Source organism: Chiloscyllium plagiosum, chromosome 26 (genome assembly GCF_004010195.1).
Source record: "Chiloscyllium plagiosum isolate BGI_BamShark_2017 chromosome 26, ASM401019v2, whole genome shotgun sequence".
NCBI classification, from domain to species: domain Eukaryota; kingdom Metazoa; phylum Chordata; class Chondrichthyes; order Orectolobiformes; family Hemiscylliidae; genus Chiloscyllium; species Chiloscyllium plagiosum.
The window spans coordinates 38,698,326-38,721,139 of NC_057735.1; the positions used below are offsets into that span (position 1 = coordinate 38,698,326).

General features: G+C 40.8%; 1 protein-coding gene across 11 annotated transcripts in view; it reads right to left on the bottom strand.

Annotated features, from left to right (window-relative positions):
* The window catches only part of LOC122563265 (ankyrin repeat and SAM domain-containing protein 1A-like), a 355,050-nt gene that overhangs the window by 251,966 nt on the left and 80,270 nt on the right, over positions 1-22,814 (bottom strand). For all 11 annotated transcript variants that reach the window (XR_006315548.1, XM_043716916.1, XM_043716914.1 and 8 more), the window contains exons 2-3: positions 8,711-8,791; positions 5,531-5,687 (exon numbers count right to left, since the gene is read on the bottom strand). Coding sequence is in view for 10 of the 11 variants with exons in the window: in XM_043716916.1 (XP_043572851.1) it covers positions 5,531-5,687; positions 8,711-8,791 (238 nt within the window). In the remaining variant the exon portion in view is untranslated. The remainder of the gene's footprint in view (positions 1-5,530; positions 5,688-8,710; positions 8,792-22,814) is intronic.

The following is a 22,814-nucleotide window of genomic DNA, read 5'->3' on the forward strand; positions in this document are numbered from 1 at the left end:
AAATTCCCCAAAGATATTCTCACAGCAAGCTTTTGATATTTTTTAAATTTTCTGAAACTTGACATAGTTATTATTTTTTTTTAATTGCACAAATAATCTGTTAAATTTAATGTACTGCAGTTAAGAAACACAGCAGATAAGTGTTCATTGATAGGTGAAGTAGCACTAACAAATGGCAAAATCAAAGAAAATCTATGGAAGACTGGAACTGGATGATTCCGGTCAGAGCAAAATCAAGTTTGGTCAAAGTCTTAATGCTGAGACAATATCCAGAATATGTGGACAATTGAAGATAGGGTAAATGGCAATAATGGATAGTGCAATTTTGGTACTAATGGGAAATCGAAGGATTTCTGTTTTGTTCATCAACAAAAATAATTTAAATTTACGTTATAATCAATATTATCATGTACTTATGGCCAAACCTCTTGATAATCCATGCTTCAATAAAACTTGTTTAATAGCAAAATGTAACTGCAGAATTAATTTTTGTCAATTCTTTCAGTAAGCAATGAGAAAAAGATGAAATTTCATCCTTATCAATTTAGAAATATTTCCCTTTTGCTAATAAAATATCAACATATTTTTTAACTCAAGAAAATCCTATGCTTGGTTATAAAACTATTCAGTGGTAATTAACTTTGTAGGTATATTTACCTCATCTCATGGGAACTACACACTACCTAATTGTGCATCTTACACACAATACATCAAAAGTAATTCAAATTGAAATTAATACTTCAGCTGCTACCACACATGCGTGTCTGTTTGTTTTGGGGCGGGGTGCTGCTAGGTTCAAAATGAACATCGACAAAGGTCTGGGGTCAGTGTTCTTCAATTTCAAGCCTTATGATTCAGTATGTACAATTTCAACTTCATTTTAATGTTAAACTCTGATGAACCCCAAAATCCATGCAAATTTCTTTTTTTTTCAAATGAAACACATCTAAAAATAGAAATTGATGCAAAGTTTCATGATTCTAATATGCCCCTGTTAAACAACAAAGAAGAATTCTTAGGTTTTAAGGTGTATCCAACAGTGTTAAGGATTCAGGTCCACAGATGGGATAGACACAAGGAAGTTTATAACATCTGACAGGAATCTTCATGTAATCAGAGGGTAGACATTGTGGAAAACATATTCCACATTCCCAGATGCAGCACTACATAATGTGCAAAAGGAAAACTAAGCAATTAACTTCTAAAAATATTACACTGGACTGATGTTAAATGTGCTGAGAATCCCAAGTGCTGTTGTGCACACATATGTCACTCTGCAATGTTTGTATCAAAGCAAACTACAAGTCTATATTTTTTAGTCTACATACTGATGTATAATGATATAATACAAAAATAGAAATTGCTGAGAAAGTCAGCAAGTCTGGCAGGATCTGTGGGAAAAAAAAACAGAGTTATTGTTTCAAGCCCGGTGACTCTTCATCAGAAGAGTCATGAGCTCTGATGAAGAATCACCGGACTCTTACGTTTCTCCGGCGATTTCTGTTTTTGTTTCAGATCTCCAGCATCTGCAATTCTTTGTTTTATTATTGTGATTTTAAAACCAGTACAGTACAACCTCAATTACCTGAACTTTGAACATTCTAATTTTGGATTATCCAAACAATATCCCAAGGTCCTAATGCATGGGTGAACTGTGTTATCCAAAAATTCAATTATCTGAACATTTGATTATCCAAACAAAATACTCCCCCCACCCATGTTGTTTGGATAATCAAGGGTGCCCTGTACATGGACATATTAACACAATGGAACCAATGATTTTCACCTACAGAAATTCAATTAAAGTCCATTCTCCCAGGAAAAAAAACAGACAGATCACTTTGATTACAAGTAAACTCTTAATGTCTAATTTCTAGCTTGTAAATTTCAAACAAAAGAAAAATGTAGTCATTCAAACCATTAGGATTCAATCAATAACCACATCGACCTGGACCCAATATACCGACCACTGCAGCGGACAGCTGGAACTGACAAGCGGAAGTAGCAGATTCAAACCACTACAAATGCCGGAGGAAAGATCACAGAAGCGCTTCACAGGAGGCTTCCAAGCACTGAGGATGTCACCTAGACAGGGGACGAAACGTCTGCAACACAAATTCCCAGCTCGGCGAACAGAACCACAACAACAGATAAGTGAATTGTTTTAAGTGTGGCCTACAGAAAGTCTGCAATAGTGAGAAGGGTGGGTTCTTTCATGATTATACTATTTGGAGATATGCCTCTTGATTAAACTTAAAACAGAAGCCATAACTACTAATTTAACCTGGGGCAGTGTTTTATAGAGGAATAAGACTATTATTTTCTGGGCCTGTAGATTGTGAAGGAGCAAAAATGGCCTTTAGTAGAGTGTTATGCGCTTCTTGTCAGATGTGGGAATTTAAAGAGAGTTGAAGGGTTACTGCGAATTATACCTGCAATAAGTGCTGTTGGTTGTGAATCCTATTGGATCGAATGGATCATTTGGAGAAACAGTTAGAAGCAATGAGGAATTTGCAACATCAACGGTATGTGAAGGATGGCAGTTATAGGAAGGGGGAAGTCTCAGATACAGTCACATTGATGAGTTAACTCCAGTAAAGTTAAGAGAGGTAGGCAGCTAGTGTAGGAGTCTTCTGTGGCTATCCCCATTTCAAACAAGTATGCAGTTTTGGAAAATGTAGGGTGTGATCGATTCATAGGGGAACCTAGCACGAACAGCCAAGTTTCTGGTATTGAGACTGGCTCTAATGCAACCAAGAGTATGTCGGGTTCCAAGAGATCAATTGTGTTAGGGGACTTTGTGTGGAGCTGCAGAAAATGGGGGAGATACTAAACGAGGACCTGATCACGTGTACTGTGGACTCTGTGGGAAGTTAGGGAAGTGATTGCTGGGCCTCTTGCCGAGATATTTGTATCATCGATAGTCACAGGTGAGGTGCTGGAACACTGAAGATTGGCTAATGTGGTGCCACTGTTTAAGAAGGGTGATAAGGACAAGCCAGAAAACTCTAGACCAGTGAGACTGACATTGATGGTGGGCAAGTTGTTGGAGGGAATCCTGAAGGACAGGCTGTACATGTATTTGGAAAGGCAAAGACTGATTAGGGATAGTCAACATGGCTTTGTGTGTGGGAAATGTTGTCTCGCAAACTTGATTGAGTTTTTTGAAGAAGTAGCAAAGAAGATTGATGACGGCAGAGCAGTAGATGTGATCTCTATGGACTTCAGTAAGGCGCTCAACAAGATTCCACATGGGAGACTAGTTAGCAAGGTTTGATCTCACAGAATACAGGGAGAACTAGCCATTTGAATGCAAAACTGGCTCAAAGGTAAAAGACAGAAGGTGGTGGTGGAGGGTTGTTTTTCAGAGGCCTGTGACCAGTGGAATGCCACAAGATTCAGTGCTGGGTCCTCTACTTTTCGTCATTTATATAAATGATTTGGATGTGAGCATAAGAGGTATAGTTAGTAAGTTTGCAAATGACACCAAAATTGGAGATGTCGTGGACAGCGAAGAAGGTTACCTCAGATTACAACAGGATCTTGATCAGATGGGCCAATGGGCGGAGAAGTGACAGATGGAGTTTAATTCAGATAAATGTGAGATGCTGCATTTTGGTAGGCAAATCTTAGCAGGACTTATACACTTAATGGTAAGGTCCTAGGGAGTGTTGCTGAACAAAGAGACCTTGGAGTGCACGTTCATAGCTCCTTGAAAGTGGAGTTGCAGGTAGATAGGATAGTGATGGCGGCGTTTGGTATGCTTTCCCTTATCAGTCAGAATATTGAGTACAGGAGTTGGGAGGTCATGTTGCGGCTGTACAGGACATTGGTCAAGCCACTATTGGAACATTGCGTGCAATTCTGGTCTCCTTCCTATCGGAAAGATGTCGTGAAACTTGAAAGGGTTCAGAAAAATTTACAAGGATGTTGCCAGGCTTGGAGGATTTGAGCTATAGGGAGAAGCTGAACAGGCTGGGGCTATTTTCCCTGGAGTGTTGGAGGTTGAGGGGTGACCTTATAGAGGTTTACAAAATTATGAGGGGCATGGATAGGATAAATAGACAGTCTTTTCCCTGAGGTGGGGGAGTCCAGAACTATAGGGCATAGGTTTAGGGTGAGATGGGAAAGATATAAAAGAGACCTAAGGGGCAACGTTTTCACACAGTGGGTGGTACATGTATGGACTGAGCTACCAGAGGAAGTGGTGGAGGCTGGTACAATTGCAACATTTAAGAGACATTTGGATGGGTATATGAATAGGAAGGGTTTGGAGCGATATGGGCTGGGCGCTGGCAGGTGTGACTAGATTAGGTTGGGATATCTGGTTGGCATGGACGAGTTGGACCAAAAGGGTCGGTTTCCATGCTGTACATCTCAATGACTCTATTTTGGGACAAATAATTTTGATGCACTCAATATTTAAATTAAAACAGCAGTGGCATGAGTCACCACAAAGTTTAAAACCTTGTAAGGAAACCCAACAGGAATTATTATTCATTGCCCCCAAACAGTGAGACATACTTATTTTCAGTAGATGATACTTCAGGCCGTCAGTTTCTCTCTCCACAGATACTACCTGACCTGCCAAGTATTGAGAGCATTTTTTGTTTGTTATGGGAAAATTCAGTACTGCCACTTTTCAGCTATGTACCAAGTAATATAAAGGTTAAACTGGCATAGAGGAAAACATCCGTCTTATGCTATTGCAAAATGCACAAGCATTTCTTGGAATTGGGCGAATTTGGAAAGATTTCATGGCAAAAGTTGAAGATGTCAAGGTCCTTGTGTTTCATCCAACTCCGAAGGAAAAAACAATTGTTAAGTCATTCACTGTCCACAAACTGAAAATAGTCATGTTTTGTTTTTAACTCTCAGCAGTTTAGAGCAACATGTCACAAAATGGTTGACTGCTCCTGATAAAACTTTCAGTGGCAACTTCACATTCTTATTGGTACCAGGTTCAGACGACTGATGTTAGATCAGACTGCTGCAGCATAAGGATTGTTGGGAAAACATTAGCTGCCAGCGAACAATGGCCTCTGATGGTACTTATTAAAATTACCATGTTTATGAGCCAGTCTTACTATCAACTGAGATGGTAGGTTGGATATTGCTCAGGATGTACTTAATCCAAGAAATTACTATAAAGCATACGAAAGTTATTATTCAATCCAAGAAACAGGAGAAGCCTACTGTAAATAGCACTGAAGCACAAAGGGAATTGGGAGACATTTAGAGTTTGATTACTGATACTGCAATTACTGTAAAACCTCCCTGCAAGAAATTAACATAAACCTAGCATCATATAGACTCTGGCAAACTGTGAACAGATGAATTTGGACCACACAAAAATAAATCCCTAAAAAAAAAAATCTACTTTTCGGGTCCCCATCCCTTTCTAGAATTTTTGATAGTGCCTGAATTGCAACAAAAGGAAGTGTGAAATCAAGATGTATGCCATCATTAAGAGATATTAGATATATATCCTCCAACACTGTTTATCACTAATCCTTCTTAGACTTCAGACCTGTTCGTTGACTTTTGCATGGGATGGTCCTTGATGAATAAGAAGCCTGACTATATGTGAGTCCCCTTTCCAAGCAGCAAGATGAAGTGGATAACACCCCTTGTTATCTGCAATGTTAGTGGAAGCTTCATTCTTCAGTAGCATTTCAACAACTTCCCTATGAACAAAAATAGATACATAAAAACAAGTCTTAAGTAAAAATATAAAATCCTCTAGCAACTATTGAAATAGTCTAAATCATTACTGAGTGCCTGATTTACAAACAAACATTCTTAAATCACCATAATTTAAATGATTACTGCACATCCATAGTAACTTCTGTAAAATACATGTCAAGCTTCAAATAATTTACTTTTATTGAAATCAGTGTGCATTATCCACTGGCAAGAAGGTGGGTGAAATCATTAACCATGACGAGATTATCCACAGGAGGTAAAACAAAAAAATCCTAGAGTAAGACCGGTTAAAGTTTATCTATCAGAACTGAGACAGGATTCACCTTGGTGGGAAGAACATGGATAGATAATATAAACAGTATAACTCTTAAGGAAGTACATGACCAGAGGATCCTGGGTGCATTTTTGTAGAAGTGACTAATAGCCAGATAGGTTAACACAGCAGTTAATAACATAGCATCCTGAGCTTTCTTAATAGGCGTATAGATTATAAATGAAATTAGGTTGTCTTAAACTTGCATGGAACATTGGTTCAGCGCCAAATGTAGTAGTATCCAGTTCCGAATGTCACTCTTTAAGAAAGATGTGAAAGCCTTAAAGAGGGTGGAAGGAGGACTAAATAGCAATGGTACCAGCATTCAGAAACTTCAGTTACATAGATTAGATGGAGTCTGGATAAAAAGGTACACAAAAATCATGAGAGGTCTGTACAAGCTACTTAAGGATCTGGAAAGTAGACAAGTGTGTGTGGTGGAAGCAGGTTCACTCAAGACATTTATGAAAAAATTGGATTATCATCTAAAAATGACATAAGAAGGGCAAGAGGAAGAAGGCCAGCTAATGGCACTAACTTAATTAATCCTTCATAGGACCAGTGCAGACATGACAGGTCAAATGATCTCCATCTATACTGTAAACATTAGAACATAGAAAAATACAGCGCAGTGCAGGCCCTTTGGCTCTCGATGGTGCGCCGATCCAAGCCCACCTAACATACACTAGCCCACTATCCTCCATATGGAGAAAGTGAGGACTGCAGATGCTGGAGATCAGAGCTGAAAATGTGTTGCTGGAAAAGCACAGCAGGTCAGGCAGCATCTAAGGAACAGGAGAATCGACGTTTCGGGCATAAGCCCTTCTTCAGGAAGGAACATTCCTGAAGGGCTTATGCCAGAAACATCGATTCTCCTGTTCCTTGGATGCTGCCTGACGTGCTGCGCTTTTCCAGCAACACATTTTCAGCACTATTCTCCATATGCCTATCCAATGCCCGTTTAAATGCCCATAAAAGAGGGAGAGTCCACCACTGCTACTGGCAGGGCGTTCCATGAACTCACTACTCGCTGAGTAAAGAATCTACCCCTAACATCTGTCCTATACCTACCACCCCTCGTAATAGCTGACTCCATACGTGGAACAAGGTTCTCATGGTCAACCCTATCTAAACCCCTAATCATCTTGTACACCGCTATCAAGTCACCCCTAAACCTTCTTTTCTCCAATGAAAACAACCCCAAGTGCCTCAGCCTTTCCTCATATGATCTTCCTACCATACCAGGCAACATCCTAGTCAGCCTCCTCTGCACCCGTTCCAGTGCCTCCACATCCTTCCAAGAGTATGACGACCAAAACTGCACACAATACTCCAGATGCGGCTGCACCAGAGTCTTATACAAGACTCTGTAATCTGCAACGCAATCTCCTGGGCCTGAAACATTTGTAATAATTAATTTATCCAACTTGGCAGAAGTAGACAAAGTAACCCCTCAAGCTTATCCTACCATTTGATTAGATTAGATTCCCTAAAGTGTGGAAACAGGCCCTTCAGACCAACAAGTCCACACTAACCCTCCGAACAGTAACCCACCCAGAAACACAGCCAATCTGTATTTCAGTTCCACTTTCCTGCAAGCATCCTTACTCTGAATAATTCCAATTGATCCAGTATCCCTGGCTTCATGAACAAATAAATTCCACATTTCCATTACCATTTCTGAGAAAATCAATCTTCCTCATGTTAGTTCTAAATCTTCCTCGTTGCAGTTTTTCTTTCAGCTTGCCCTTTATACCTATGATTGCCAAAACCTTGGTTGACCATCCTTCTCCACATTCTTTGGTCAGTCATACATTTCTCTTTCAATCCAGTCTTTGAAACCACATCTTGACGTCTGGTCTTTGATCCCCCTATTCTCGTATTTCATGGAAGTGCCACCTTTATCATTAACTTCACTACATTTCCTTTCTCCTCCCAGAGATGATGATACTATTTCACTCATTTCTCTCTATCTTCTTAAGATGCTCCCATAACCATTCCTAATTTTGTGCTGTGCTGGGTTCCTGATCTTGTCCTTCCTTGTTACTATAATCTATCTGAGCATTCACAACTGACAGTATACTATATCTTGCCCCCTTATTCAAGAAGAAAATAGTTTCTCTTACGTAATCTCTTGAATGTTTCTTCAATTTTAAAGAACTTAATTATGTCATCCCTCGAAATTCATTATACCCAAAGCTCCTTTATGCCGGGGAGTACAAATCAAAAATTACACAACCTGCCCTCGTAATTTAACCATTTTAAATCTCAAAATCATTTGAGTGAATCTGTACATTTTTCCTTCAAGGTCAACATATCATTCCTGGTATTCCACTCAGTTTCGTTGGAAGATCAACAACCTAAAATAACTTCTCTCTTAACAGATGCTGTCTATCTAAATGTTAACAATACTTCATATTTTAATATTTTTGTTTCTTTTGTCCAAAATGAAATGCAGACTTCCAGATGGGATCTGATCAAGACTAGGTGCAAATGCATTCCAGCGCTCTTGAGATAAAAGGACAAAATTATATTAGTCATTATTTTTGCATGTTTTCAGTGAAATACAAACACGCATCTAAATTTCTTATCTCCTTTACTATTAAGAATCTCTCAGTTCCTAAGCATAATAATCTCAAAGAAAATGCAAACATAAGTCTGGCCTAAGACAGCAGGTTGCATCTCACTCACTTTTGTCCATTAAGAGCAGCGTGGTGCAGTGGAGTATAACCTGAGGTGTCGACACAGTTGACATTTGGTCCTCTCCAAATGCTGAAAAATATAAAAGCAATTAATATTTTCTCACAAGTATTACTCTGATTCTATCCTGTTCCAAAAATTAAAATAATCCTCAAAATAGCTGTCCTGAAAGAGCCAATTGATTTTTAAAAGAAATACCAAATACGATTCTGCAGGTTTACACACTGGGGAAGGGAAAAAGAACTGCCTATCAGCATTTGTTGAGGGTCGCAATTGTATTCCTCACAAAAATAACGGCAGCTATTTAGATGCACACAGGCAACAAAAGGCAGATCTCCATTGAAAATCTTTTGCCCACAATGACAGTTACATCGAAAGAAAGCATACCTTTGAATACCAGGGCTTTGCTAACTAAGAGGAATTTTGCTCATTAAGAGATAATATGTCATCTCAAATACTATGCAAAATATTCTACATCGTCAAATGCCACACGAGGAGAATTAAACGCTAACACATTTAAAAGTAAGTTCAGGGACATTAAAAATTCTATGAAAATTATATTTATTGTTTATGTAGCAAAACTTTATAACATTGTTAAGTATCAGCCTACAGGAGGTAGCAACAAGTTTCAGAGATGAGTTTTCAGGAGCTTTTTGCAGGGAGAAAGAGACTGAAGTGCTGAGCTACCGGATCCAAGTTTGGACTGAACAATTGAAAGTGTAAAGACTGTGTTTTGTTATTTTAGTGCTTTTTAAAACTGTGGACTAAACTGAGAAATAAATGTTTTGAAACCTAGGGATTTTTAAGGAAGGCTGAATGTTTTAAATTTTTTTAAAAATGATACCTTTCGGGAACCCTGTCTGTCTAGCTGTGGATTCCAGCTACATGCTGACATTCTGGAAGGGAGGGGTAGTTTACATGTGAAGCTGATTAGCTTGTTGTCTAGGGACCAATTATCTGCCTACCAGCAAGGTGATTGGTCGTCTCTTAGCTGACTAGCTTAGGCTGTGAACAAGACAGAGACAAGCTAGACAGGCCAGAAGACCAGCAGGTCTGCAGCAGCCAAAAAGCTCATCTCTTCAGTAAGCCAATTTAAACCTGAAGAAAACCAGCTCATCACTCCTAAAACAGAGCTGTTGCATGTTAATGCTTTAAATTGGATTGTCAGAAACCTTTCATCAGTGAAACAACCATTCTGTTTACCTTGCAAACCAGTTGAAACACTCAGGTAAAGGAAACTTTTGGTTCAGCAAAAAGACAACCCAACAGATCTTGTGAAAAAAGACAATGGAATGTACATATCCCTCTGCACATTCTTTTTTTTCCCCTGCTTATATATGCATGTGTGAAAAAGAGGGAAAGAGAAAGAGGGTAGAGAGATTTGGTTTGTAGTGTTTACTTAATCTAGCCTGATTGTTTACCCATAGCTAGAATGTAATGACCTGTATTAATTAGTGATTTATTTTTTCTCCAGAGTATCTTATTTCTTCTTTTCCAGCAATTCCTGGTTTTGAGATTTGAGAAAATTTGTAGATCAGGTTGTCAATTTGCTTGCTGAGCTGGTGGATTTGTTTTCAGACGTTTCGTCACTATGCTAGGTAACATCATCAGTGAATCTCCGGTAAAACGTAGGTGTTCTGTCCTACTTGTTATTTGTGTGGCTTGGTTTATGGTGGTGGGTGGTATAATTTCTGGTTTGGTTTCTGAGAAGTTGGTAAATGGAATGCAAATCTATATGTTTGTTAACAGAGTTCTGGTTTGAATGCCAGGTTTCTAGGAATTATCATATATGCCTTTGATTGGCCTGTCCCAGGATGGATGCATTGTCCTAGTCAAACTGATGTCCCTTTTTGTCTGTATATATGGATACTAGTGATAGTTGGTCATGCCTTTTGGTGGCTTGTTCTTAGTTTCTTGCTGGTTTGTCCAATGTAATGTTTATTGCAGTCCTTGCAGGGTATTTTGTAGATTACGTTTATTTTGCTGGCTGTGGGTACAAGGTCCTTTAAATTCATCAGGAGCTGTTTTAGTGTGGTAGTAGGTTTGTGGGCTACCATGATGCCTTAGGGCCAGAGTTATCTGGTGGTCATCTCTGAAACGTCTTTGATTATGGTAGAGTGACTAGAGTCTCTGGGCATGTTGTGTCTTCCTATTTATGCCCGTTGTGCTGAAATCAATGGACTGCACTTATTGGGTAACCATGGTTCCTTAATACGTTGTATAGGTATTTCTCCTCAGTTTCTCTTAGTTTTGGGCAGCTGCAGCGTATGTGTGGCTCATTTAAAAGTTTGCTGATGCAGCTCAGTTTGTGGGTATTGGGAAGGTTGCTTCTATAGTTGAGTATCTGGTCAGTATGTGTGACTTTCCTGTAAATGCTGGTCTGCAGTTCTGCATTAACTTTTCATTCTACTATGACGTCCAAGAGGGGAGTCAGTTATTGTTCTCTTCTTTTGTTTGGACAGGCCAAACAAAGAAACGGCAGGAATTCCTACAGGCTAGGCACTCAAACTGGAACTCCATTAACAAACATATAAATTTGTATCCCACTTACCGACCTCTCAGAAGCAGAACCGGGAATGATACCACCCATAAGAAACCAATAGACATAAATAGCAAGCGGGACAGAACACCTACGCTTCACTGGAGGCTCATTGATGATGTTACCTAGATGGTGATGAAACACCTGAAAACAAACGCACCAGCTCACTGAACAAACCAACAACCTGATTTCTGCTTTTGTTTTTGTACTGTAAGAATTAATAGCAGGGAAAATGCGAGAATCTATACTGAAGGATGGGATAAATAGACACCTGGTTGTTAATGCTCTGATTGGGCATAGTCAGCATGGATTTGTGAATGGGAAATCATGTTTGACAAACTTGGAGGCTCTTTTTCGAAGATGTTACTAACAAAAATTGAAAAGGAGAGCCAATGGCATTGTGCAAATGCTTCGATTTTAGATGGTTTTTGATGAAGTCCCCCACAGGAAGCTGTTTAGAAAAATCAAGCTAAAGTATATCGGATAGCAGGCAACATATCAGCATGGATTAATGATTGGAGAACAGACAGAAAACAGGAGGAGTAAATGAGTCACTCTCCTTTTGGCAGGCTGTAATTAACGGGATATCACAAGAATCAGGACTGGAACCCCAGCTGTGCTTAATATACATCAATAATTTAATGTTGGTGTCCAACTGCAATACAGTGAACATTTTATTAACCAGCATCTATGGGACCACGAGTCTACAGGTTGACCAAATGTCAAGAGGTCCACATATTTAATGTGTGTTTTTACATTGATTAATAGAAACGAAATGCAGGAGGTATACATACAGCTGTTATGCTTTATTAACAGTATAAATCACTTAAGTTTTACTTCAAGTGATGTTGCATTATTATTTATCAGCAGACTGCTTTCTCACTCATCCTCAAATGACTACTTGGACATTGTGAAGATTGTAATAATCTTGTAAATTTCTCATATTTCAGGTTTATAATTTTTGCTGGCTTATTGAGACAGTGCCGATTCATAAATGCTGGTTAAAGCTAAGTTGGCTGTATTTCCAAATTGCAGATAATGCAAAGTCAAGTGGGAATGTGTGCTGTGAGAAAGATGTAAAGTCGGTTCAGGAAAATTTTGATGGGTTTAGTGAATGGACAACAGAGCAGATGGAAAATGTGGAAAATGAGAAGTTATCCATGTTAGTAAGAAGCGGGTGTGCAAATTAATTTTTAAATACTAAGAAATTGAAAGGTTAGATAGAAATATAGAATCATTGATTTTTACAGTAGAGAAAGGCCATTTGACCCATACTGGCCACTGAAAAAGTTACCCAGCTAGTCCCATTCTCAAGCCTCATCTACATAGCCCTCCAAATTCATCGCTTTCAAATACATATCCAGCTCTCTTTTGAAACCTCGTATGAAGTTAGTCTCCACCACTCTCCGAGGCAGAGCATTCCAAATCTTAATTTTAAGTAAAGCAGTTTCTCCTCATCTCACTCCTAGCTCTCTTGCAAACTATCCTGAAATTGATAGTCCAAGTTACTGACATACCAACTATTGGAATCAAAATATCCTTCTTTAAACTGTCAAAATTGTTCAGCATATTGAACACCTCAATAAGTGCGCTCCCAAGAAAATAAGCTCAATTACTCTAATCTTGCCTTGTATCTAAAATCCCTTATTCCTGGTATCATTCCAGTAAAATTCCTTTGCACTCTCTCCAGGGCTTTAACATCATCCCTGAATTAAGGTACCCAGAACTGAACATAATACTCCAAATATGGTCTGACCAATGATTTGTAGATGTGTAGCATCAGTTTCTTGCTTTTATATTCTATGCCTCTATTTATAAACTCAAAGACCCCACAAGCCCTCGTAACAACAATTTCACCTTGACTGGTCACCTTCAGAGAATTATGCACCTGAATGCTATGGTGCCTTTGCTCCTGTACTCCCCTGAAAGTTGTACCATTCAGCCTGTATTGTCTCTCCATTTGTCTACTACCAAAAATGCATGACCTCACATTTCTCTCCATTGAAATTCATCTGCCAGAAACCTGCCCATTTAGTCAACTTGTTAATGTCCCTCTGGTCACCCAGCACCATTCTCAGAATTCATTATTGTCTGCAAATTTCAAGATTTTGCCCTCTAAACTCATCTCCAAATTGTTTATATAAATCAGAAGCAGCAAGGGTCCCAACACTGATCCCATGGGAATACTACTTTCAACTAGAGTCCAATCTGAGAAATGCCCATCTATACCTACTCTCTGTTTCCTATCTTTTAGCCAAATTCTCATCCATGCTGCCAAGGACCCATCACTTCCAATTTTCAAATTTCCAACCAACCGGTTATGTGGCTCCATATCAAATAAATTCTGCAAGTCCAAATACACTACATCCACAGCACGATCCTCATTCACTGCTTGTGTCACCTCAAAGAACTCAATCAAATTTGACAGAACAACCTGTCCTGACACAGCCATGTTGGTTGTCTAGTATTCATTTACTTTTCTTTGAGTGTACATCCTGTATTATGGCTTCCATCAGGTTTCCGACCACTGACGTCAAGCTACAGATGACCATGAAATCATTGCCAATGGTCAGAAATCTGCCATCCTCACCTGGTCTGGCCTACAAGTGACTCCAGACTCAGAGCAATGCGGTTGGCTTTCAATTCCCCTCGGAAATGGCCTAGCAAGCCATTCAATTGTACCAATTGCTACAAAGTCTCAAAGAAATGAGACCAGATCAATCACATGCCATCGATCTAGGCCCCGGAAAAGACAATGGCAGAAACAGCCCTAACAATCCTGCAAAGTCATTTTCATTAACATTTGGGGGCTAGTGCCAAAATGGGGAGAGCTGTCAAACAGACTAGTCAAGCAACAGCCTGACATTGTAAGGAATGATTCCATGAGTATAACAATGTCCCAGCCACCACCATCACCATCCCTGGATATGTCCTGTCTCAGTGGCAGGACAGATCCAGCAGAAGTGCCGAACAGTGGTATACAGTTGGGAAGAAGTTCCCATGGGACTCCTCTATATTGACTCAGGACCCCATGAAGTCTCATGGTTTCAGGTTAAACACAGGCAAGGAAACCTCTTGCTGATTATCATGTACTGTCCTCCCTCAGTTGATGAATCAGTACTCCATGTGGAACAACACTTAGAGGACGCACTGAGGATGGCATGGGCACAAAATATACTCTGGATGGGGGATTTCAATGTGCACAACCAAGAATGGCTCAGCAGTAGTACTACTGATCGAGCTGGTTGGGACCTAAAGGATACAACTGCTAAACTGGGCCCATGGTAGGTGGCGAGGGAACCAACACGAGGGAAAAACATACTTGACCTCATCCTTACCAATCTGCCAGCTGCAAACACTATCAAGGTCAGACACGTCAGTAAAAGCAACCACCGCACAGTCCTTGTGGAGGCAACCACCACATCCACAAACTTCACATTGAGAATAGCCTCCATAGGCACTATCACCACGCTAAATGGGACGGACTTCAAACAGATCTAGCAACACAAGACTGGGCATCCACGAGATGCTGTGGGCCATCAACAGCAGCATTATACTCAAGCACAATCTGTAACCTCATGGCCTGGCATATCCCTGAGTCAACCTTTACCATGATAGAAGGTGTCATCAACAGTGCTATTAAGCAGCCCTTGCTCGGCAATAACCTGCTCAGTGATGCCCAGTTTGGGTTCCGCCAGGGCCACTCGGTTCCTGATCTCATACAGCCTTTGTTCAAATTTGCAGAAGAGCTGAAATCCAGAGGTGAGGTGAGAGTGACAGCCCTTGACCACAAGGCTGTATTCGAACAAGTGTGGCATCAAAGAGTCCTAGCAAAACTGGGTAGCAGGGGCCAACCTCGCTGGTGGTTAGAGTCAGACCTAACACATAGGAAAATGGTTGTGGCTGTTGGCGGTCAATCATTTCAGCTCCAGGACATCTCTGGAGTTCCTCAGGGTAGTGTTCTCAGCCAAACCATCTTCAGCTGTTTCATCATAGGCATTCCCTCCATCACAAGATCAGAATCAGGCATGTTCCTTGATGACTGCACAATGTTCAGCACTATTCACAATTGCTCAGATATTAAAGCAGTCTGTATCCAAATGCAACAAAATCTGGACAACACCCAGGCCTGGCTAACATTTGCGCCACACAAATACCAGACTATGATCATCACCAACAGGAGACATACTAATTATTGCCCCTGGACATTCAATGGAGTTACCATCACTGAATCGCCCACTATCAATATAATGGGAGTTATCATTGATCAGAAAATCAACTGGACTTACCACATAAACATAGTGGCTACAACAGCAGTTCAGAAGGTCGGAACATTGCGGTGAGTAACTCACCTCCTGATTCCCAAAAGCCTGCCCACCATCCACAAGGCACAAGTCAGAAGTGCGATGGATTACACCCCAACTTGCCTAGATGAGTACAGTCCTAACACCACTCAAGAAGCAGGACTCTATCGAGGACAAAGCAGCCTGCTCGATTGGCACCGCATCGACAAGTATCCACTCCCTCCACCACTGACGCTCAGTAGCAGCAGAGTGTACTATCTACAAGACGCACTGCAGACATTCATCAAAGTTCCTCAGACAACACCTTCTAAAAAAAACTCACAACCATTTCCATCTAGAAGGACAAGAGCAGCAGATATATGGGAAAACCATTTGCAAGTTCCCCTCCAAGCCAGCCACCACACTGATTTGGAAATAGATTGCCATTCCTTCACTGTCACTGGGTCAAAATTCTGAAAATTAGAAGAACAAAGAAAATTTACAGCCCAAGAACAGGCCCTTCAGCCCTCCAAGCCTCCACTGTCTAAACCTATTGCCCAATTCCTAAGCATCTGTATCTCTACTCCCCATCTACTCGTGCATCTATCCACATGCACCTTAAATGAATCTACCATGCCTGCCTCTACTACCTCTGCTCGCAACGCGTTCCAGGCACCTACCACCCTCTATGTAAAGTACTTGCCGTGTCTATCCCCCATACACTTTTCACCTCACCTTGAATTAGTGATCTCTCGTTACTAAATCCCTCACCCTGGGAAAAAGCACATCTCTATCCACCCTATCTATACCCTTCATGATTTTGTAGACCTCAATCAGGTCCCCCTTCAATCTCCTTTTTTCAAATGAAAACAATCCTAACCTACTCAACCTCTCTTCATAGCTAGCACCTTCCATACCAGGCAAAATCCTCGTAAACCTTCTCTGCACGCTCTCCAAGCGTCCATACCCTTTTTGTAATGTGGCAACCAGAACTGTACACATTCCCTCCCTAAGAGCATTGCGGCTCAACCCACAGCAGGTGGAGTGCAGCAGTTCAAGGAGGCAGCTCACCACCGCTTTCTCAAGGACTAGGGATGGGCAATAAATCCTGGCAAGCCAGCGACACCCATATCTCACAAAATAAATAAATTTTAAAAAATGACAGGTTTGCAGTATCCGGAGTTATCCTTTGCCCCTTTCTTAAATAACAGTGTCGTACTTGCAATCCTCCAGTCACCTAGGACTAATCCGGTCTCCAGACAGGCCTGCAAAGCATCTGTCAATGGCTCAACAATTTGCTCCCTTACCTCTCTCAGCAACCTAGGATGTGGAGGTGCTGGTGTTGGACTGGAGTGGACAAAGTTAAAATCACACAACACCAAGTTATAGTCCAACAGGTTTATTTAGAAGTACAAGCTTTCGTAGCACTGCTCCTTCATAGAGTCATAGAGATATAAAGCAGGGAAACAGACCATTCGGTCCAACCCGTCCATGCCAACCAGATATCCCAACCCATTCTAGTTCCACCTGCCAGCATCCGGCAAATATTCCTCCAAACCTTTCCTATTCATATACCCATCCAGATGCCTTTCAAATATTGTAATTGTACCAGCCTCCACCACTTCCTCTGGCAGCTCATTCCATACACGTACCACTATCTGCGTGAAAAAATTGCTCCTCAGGTCTCTTATATCTTTCCCCTCTCACTCTAAACCTATGCCCTCTCGTTCTGGGCTCTCCCACCCCAGAGAAAATAGTTGGTCTATTTATCCTATCCATGCCTCTCATAACTTTGTAAACCTCTATAAGGTCACTACTCAACCTCCGACGCTCCAGGGAAAACAGCCTTAGCCTATTCAACCTCTCCCTGTAGCTCAAATTCTCCAACCCTGGCAACATCCTTGTAAATCTTTTCTGAACCCTTTCAAGTTTCACACAGGCCAGGTAATTACATATGATTTAGTCTGACTGAGTGGTAGGGAAATTATTAGAATAAACTCAAAGACTCATCAACACTTGGACAACCAGGGATTTAGCCAGGATAAGCAGCACAGATTTGATTAACTTAATTGCTTTTTTTTTAAAAAAGATAGCTAAATATATTGATGAGGGTGGTGCAGTTGACATGGTTTACATGGGAAGGTCCCACATGGAAGGCTGGTCCAAAAGGGAGAAGTCTATGGAATCAAAGGCAAGTTAGCAAACTAAATCCAAAACTGGCCTAAAAATATGAAGCTAAGGGTGATGGTGGAGGAATGTCTTTGCAACTATAAGCCTGTGACCAGCAGTGGAGCACAGGGATTGGTGCTGGCATCCTTGCTGTTAGTTATGTACATGACCAAACTGGAATCAAATGTAGACAATATAAATTTGCAGAGAACATGAAAATTGTTGACAGGGAGGATGATGGTCTCAGGCTACATTCTGATACTAAATCAACTGGTAAATTGGGCAGAATAATGGCCCAATGGAATTTAACCCTGCTAAGGGCAAAGTGATGCATTTTGAGAGAACGAATAAGAGAAGGATATACGAAATGAATGGTAGGCTTCTAGGGAGTATAGAGGAACAAACAGTAGTTGGACAAGTTTATTGCTTTTCGGCTGATCTCCACCCCCCACATTCTCCTGATCCCTGATGGTGTCAGCAGAGGTAGACAAGGTGGTGTAGGAGGGATACAGGATGCTTGCCTTCATTAGCTATGGTGTAGAAATTAGGAACAAGGGCATCTTGTTCAGGAAGGGGAGTAGAGACAACCCTGGTAATTACAGACCAGTGAACCTTACTTCGGTTGTAGGTAGAGTGTTAGAAAAGGTTGGAAGAAATAGGATTTATCATCATTGAGAAAGGAATAAGTTGATTCAACACGGTTTTTGTGTAGGGTAGGTCATGCCTCTCAAACCTTACTGAGTACTTTGAAAAGGTGACCAAACGGGGCGGCGGGGGGGAATGAGGATAAAGTGGTTGATGTGGTGTACATGGATTTCAGTAAGGCGTTGGATAAGGTTCCCCACGATAGGCTATTGCACAAAATAGATACACATGGGATTGAGGGTGATTTAGCGGTTTGGATCAGAAATTGGCTCACTGAAAGGCGGCAGAGGGTGGTAGTTGATGGGAAATGTTCATCCTGGAGTTCAGTTACGAGTGGTGGACTGCAAGGATGTGTTTTGGGGCCCACTGGTGTTTGTCATTTTTTAAAATGACCTAGATATAGGCGTAGAAGGGTAGGTTAGTAAATTTGCAGACTACACTATAGAGAGTGAAGTTGTGAATAATGCTGAAGAATGTTGCAGGTTATAGAGTGACATAGATAAGCTGCAGAGCTGGGCTGAGGGGTGGCAAATGGAAAAGTGAGATGATTCACTTTGGAAGGAGTAACAGGAGTAAAGAGAGTATGGTCTAATGGGGAGATTCTTGGTTGAGCAGAGAGATCCGTATCCACGTACATAGATCCCCGAAAGTTGCCACCCAGGTTGATAGGGTTATTAAGAAGGCATAGTGTTAGCTTTTATTGATAGAGGGATTGAATTTCAGAGCCATGAGGTCATGTTGCAGCTGTACAAAACTTGTGTGGCCGCACTTGGAGTATTGCGTATAGTTCTAGTGACCGCATTATAGGAAGGATGTGGAAGCTTTGAAAAAGGTCCACAGGAGATTTACTCAGATGTTGCCTGATATGGTGGGAAGGTCTTACAAGGAAAGGCCGAGGGACTTGAGGCTGTTTTTGTAAGGTGGTTGAGAGGTGACTTAATTGAGACATATAATCAGAAGGTTATATAGGGTGACAGCGAGAGCCTTTATTCTCAGATGGCATTGGCTAGCACGAGGGAACATAGCTTTAAATTGATGGGTGATAGATATAGGACAGATGTCAGAAGTAGTTTCTTTTCTCAGTACAAAGAAAATTTACATCGCAGGAACAGGACCTACGGCCCTCCAAGCCTGAGTAGTAGGGGCATGGAATGCCCTGCCAACAACATTTGTAGACTTACCAACTTTAGGGCATTTAAATGGTCATTGGATAAACGTATGGATGAAGACAGAATAGTATAGGTTAGAGGGGCTTCAGATTGGTTCCACAGATTGATGCAACACAGGGCCAAAAGACCTGGACTGTGCTCTGATGTTCCATAACTTTACACAATATTGGTCATGCCACAGAAGGAATACTGTGCACAGTTCTCATCGCCAAACTGTTGGAAAAATAATTACACTGGAGAGGATGCAGAGGAGATTCACGAGGATCAAACTGTGGCACAGGAAAAGCATAGCAGGTCAGGCAGCATCCAAGGATCAGGAGAGTCGACATTTTGGGCATAAACACTTTCAGGAATGTGGAGGACATGGAGGCTGAGAGAAAAATAGGAGGGTGGTTGAGAGGAAGGTAGCTTAGAAGGTGAGGATTCACCAGGATGTTGCCTGGGATGAAAAGTCCATTGTTATGAGGAGAGCTCACACACATTCAGTAAGTTTTCCATGGAGAAGAGTAGATTGATGGAGGATCTGATTGAGGTTGGGGCGGCACAGTGGCTCAGTGGTTAGCACTGCTGCCTCACAGCACCAGGGTCCCAGGTTAGATTCCAGCCTCAGGCGACTGTCTGTGGGGAGTTTGCACATTCTCCCAGTGTCTGCGTGGGTTTCCTCCCACAGTCCAAAGATGTGCAGGCCAGTTGAATTGGCCATGCTAAAATGCCCATAGGTTAGGTGTGTTAGTCAGAGGGAAATGAGTCTGGATGGATTACTCTTCCGAAGGTCGGTATGGACTTGTTGGGCTGAAGGGCCTGTTTCCACACTGTAGGGAATCTAATATACGGAGTTATGAGAGACATCGACAGGGTAGATTGTGAGAAGTTCTTCCCCATGGCAGACATGTCCAAAACCAGAGAGTATGAGTTTAAGGTGAGGAGCAAGTGGTTTACAGGAGATTAAAGAGAAAGTTATTTTTCACCTAGAGAGTGGTAAGAATATAAACTGTGCTGCCTCACAGGGTGGTGGAAGCAAGTACTCTCATAACATTTAAGAAGCATCTGGATGAGCACTTAAAATGCCAGGTGTCCTGGGCTATGGACCAAGTGCAGATAAATGGAATTAGTGCAGAACAAAGATCAGTACAATACATGATCAAGGCCCTCTGGCCCACCAAGCCTGCACCAACACATTGTCTTTCTAAACTAAAAATCCCTTTCCTCCATATCTCTCTATTCCCTGCCTCTATGTATCTATCAAATTGCCTTTTAAACATTCCAATGAATCTGCTTCTACTATCTCCTCTGGCAGTGCATTCCAGACATCACCCTTTAATTAAACTCTGCTTTTCACATCTCCTTTAAAACCTTCCCCCTTTTGCCTTAAACCTACACTCCCTAGTAATTGACATTACTATCCTGGGAGCAAGACTAACTATCCACTCGACCCATGCCTCAATTTTGTAAACTTCGATCAACACATTCCTCATCCTTCAATGTTCAATTGAAAACAAACCAGGTCTGTCCCATCTCCCTCATAGTTAATACCCTCCAACCAGACAACATGCTGGTACCACCCACATCCTTCTGGTGATGTGGTGAATTTATAGTTTGGTGTTTATTAATCACCATAGACATAGTGGGCTGAAAAGCCTGCTTTGACACTATGATTCTATGATGCTACTACACCCCCTTCATCTGGGGACATGGAGAAGCTGGCAAAGTCACATTTAGAAACAATGCTGATTTGTTGTAAGGAGGTACTGGTGGACTTCAACTCCATCCTTGTTTCTTGTGCTCTTAGCCAAATATTCTTATCCATGGGGTTACAAAATTACTTCCATTATTTTGTTGACCATTCATATTAAAAAAGGGTTGTGAAAATTGGTTCATTTGAAGTATTCAGGCAATAACTGCACCGGTTTCTTTTTAGAAATTCAATTAAGTACACCATGGGACACATTCTTGTCAAAGACACTTTCTGGAATACTCACACCCCAGCTGTTCAAACTTGTTCAAAGAACCAAATATCTGAGTTCAAGGCTTTCAGGAGTTGTAGCTATTTTGATATTGCTTTTGATTTTGAAAGAGTTCAGTTGGATGTAGTCTGAGGTGTTAGGACATGGGGTAAACGCTCCTGCTTAATTTAACACAGCATCACAAATTTATCCCATGGAGTAAATGTGTGAAAATCTGATAGGCCAAGAACTAGTTAAAGTAAAAGTAACAACTTTATTTTTTTTTTTAAGAAAAAGTATAACAGAATACTTAACTAACTATTTGCATCACTTTCCCTTCGATAAAACTAGTCCAATTAATGGGGAGGTTAAGATTTACCAAAATTCAACTTTTCAAAAACCAGCCAAATGTCAAATCTTCTTTTCTGCTTCTTAGGGCTGTCTGCCTCATAGCTTACTGATCGATAAATGTACCTTTAAAGAAGCTATTCTTTAGGCAGTCTTTTTACAGGCTGGTGGCTTGACAGTTCTCCTCCCAACTGTTCAATTTTCCCCAGTCTTATACCTCCTAAGCATCAGATTGTGGCATTGGCTTTTAAGATTGTCAATATACTAAATTCAAACTGGATTGGAGTTTGGTATTTTTTGAGGTATAATGTAAACTGACTGGCCTAATTCACATCTGTTTTTTCATTTCCAGGCAACCAGCTACCCTTGCTACCCCAGTAGTTGGAGCCCACGTTACATTATATCATTTTTTCAAAACACTTGGTGCAGAACCATATCTTCATAACACCTCTCCCCACACCCCCACAGAAAAAAACGTGAACAAATGAAAAGATGGCTTTATTTTTTTTTTCGAAAAGATCATTACCCTAACATACAGATAACTTTAAAGTTCATCTTAACATTAAATAAATACAAATATCATTTAAACTCAGTTAAATCCATGATAATGTAATCACAGATGCGTTATGTCCCACAACAGGTATGATTTTTAAATTTAAAGTCTGTAACATAAGACTCCAATGAAATAGTTTCATATTCTTGTCTTTAAAGCATTCTAAGAATGTAAGCGGATTGTGATCTCTGTATGCAACCATCTCAGACACATTGTAATGTGTATGTCACGAACAATGTTGTCAGGCCAGTAGCAAACTCAATAGTTCCTTTTTTAATCATGGAGTATTTCTTCTGGTGGATGTTGATCTTCTTCGAAAAGTAACCAACTGGCAGTTCAATCAAATCCTCATCTTCCTGTCGGAGTACAGCTCCAACTCCTATGTCACTAGCATCAATGGCAACTTTAAAAGATTTTGAAAACTTTGGTGTAGCTAAAACTGGTTT